General features: G+C 40.5%; 1 protein-coding gene across 1 annotated transcript in view; it reads right to left on the reverse strand.

Annotated features, from left to right (window-relative positions):
* The window catches only part of FLT1 (fms-related tyrosine kinase 1), a gene marked incomplete at its 5' end in the record, with an annotated part of 91,657 nt that overhangs the window by 14,221 nt on the left and 75,718 nt on the right, over window positions 1-1,718 (reverse strand). Inside the window, 2 exons of the mRNA XM_010140061.1 lie at window positions 301-389; window positions 1,152-1,265. Of these exons, the coding sequence (XP_010138363.1) occupies window positions 301-389; window positions 1,152-1,265 (203 nt within the window). The remainder of the gene's footprint in view (window positions 1-300; window positions 390-1,151; window positions 1,266-1,718) is intronic.

Genomic DNA, 1,718 nt, shown 5'->3' on the forward strand with positions numbered 1-1,718 from the left:
GAATGGGTTTGTCAGCACCAGAGCGAGAGCATGTGGGGACGCTTTGGATAGGATTCACTTCCTCTTGCTGTAGATGGTTTCAACAGAATTACTCACAGCAGTCTCCTTGCATAGTCAGGGGAGATAATTAAGTCCTTCCTTGGCACAACACCTAATATTATAATAGGTCAGGTGAGCTGCACCCAAAAGCCTTTTCTCTCCTTTGATAGAAGAGAGTCTAAGAGGACCAGCTCAGAGGCTGATGTCTACGATACTGACATTAGGTAAGATGAACCCTACCAGAGGCATCTGTCTTCTCACCTTGTTAGGGCAGAAAAAATTCCTCTTGCTCTTCAGGTAGTTTGATAAATTCCCATACTTGCAGTATTCAACAATCACCATCAGAGGCCCTGGGCAAAAGGAAGGTGCATTTTGAGCAGCACAAAGCAATACAAGGTGGGGCCAGTTCTGAGAAGAACAGTCTTTCATGCTCATAGATATAACTTGAATAACAAACAGTATGTCCTAAGGAAGTAGGAGGCCGCTTGAAGGATGCAGGACATGTTAACAAAACAACACTGTTTCTAGAAATTAGGGAAGGGCCTAACTTTTACAAGCTGGGTCGTGAATCTGGCTCTGGAGGGACCCTCAATGTCCTCTTCGGGCAGTCCGCATTCAGATTGGAGTCTTGCAACCCCCCCACACCTATTAAACTAAAATATATCTAAAGGTGCTATATATGTCTGTAGGTGATAAACCTAAAACAAACGATCGCTCGTATTGGCCCTTTGATTTTCTCAGTGCAATATCATGAAGGATTTTACAGCAGTTGCTTTGTGATTCATTGTTCAGGGCCAACAGCTGATATCCCTTGTTCCCAGCCTTTCCAGATCAGTTTAACTTGAGCATGAACTGTGAAGTGAATGAGAGAGAACAAGTGGCATGGTAATAATTTCACACCTCTCGTGTTAATACTGAAAGAAAGTTTAAGCAGAGAATGTTTAATTACTTGATTAAATGACTAAAAATCTCTTTTCTTCATTTTTTTCACCTACCGCAGGATGAATTCCAATATTTCAAATTAGTAACTTCTGCACAATAAAACAACAGCCAACTGACTGTTATTGGGAAGTGATCCATATCCATTTTCAGTGCAGTGCAGATATTTTTACCTCCATTTTTCGTACAAGCTCCCAGCAAATTCACTATATTGAGATGATGACCAATGTGGATCAGGATTTTCAGCTCAGTCATCAGTGCTTTGTACTCGCTTGCTGTGGCCCCTTCTGTAAACACAAAATAAAGTCAATGTGAAATAGTAAAAAAACCTGGTCCTGCTGAGCTTTATCACTTCTCATTACTTTCTATTGAAATAACTTCTATTACTGGATGTACTTCATGTCTTGATGGTCTTTTTCTATTCCTCCGTGCTCAGCATCCTCTTACTCACAGTAAAACCCATAAAAAGAGTTAGGCATTCAACTTCCTCCCAGTAGACTCTGTTATATTTAGAACTGAGAGAATTTTTTTTCACATGAATAATTTTGTTGTTGCAGCCAAAAAAATGGAAGAACAAATAAAAAGGGATGTCAAGACTGTAATTAACTCTATCTAGAGCAGGTTTCAGTTGACCTGACTTCAGCCGTCTAAGGGTTATGTGCTAGACTGAACAAATCAACGTCTCAAGGAGTCAGTGGCAAAAGCAAAGCAATTCCAGAGGCTAATGCAACCATCAGCTT

The sequence above is a fragment of the Buceros rhinoceros genome, unplaced genomic scaffold (assembly GCF_000710305.1).
Source record: "Buceros rhinoceros silvestris isolate BGI_N320 unplaced genomic scaffold, ASM71030v1 scaffold237, whole genome shotgun sequence".
NCBI classification, from domain to species: Eukaryota; Metazoa; Chordata; class Aves; order Bucerotiformes; family Bucerotidae; genus Buceros; species Buceros rhinoceros.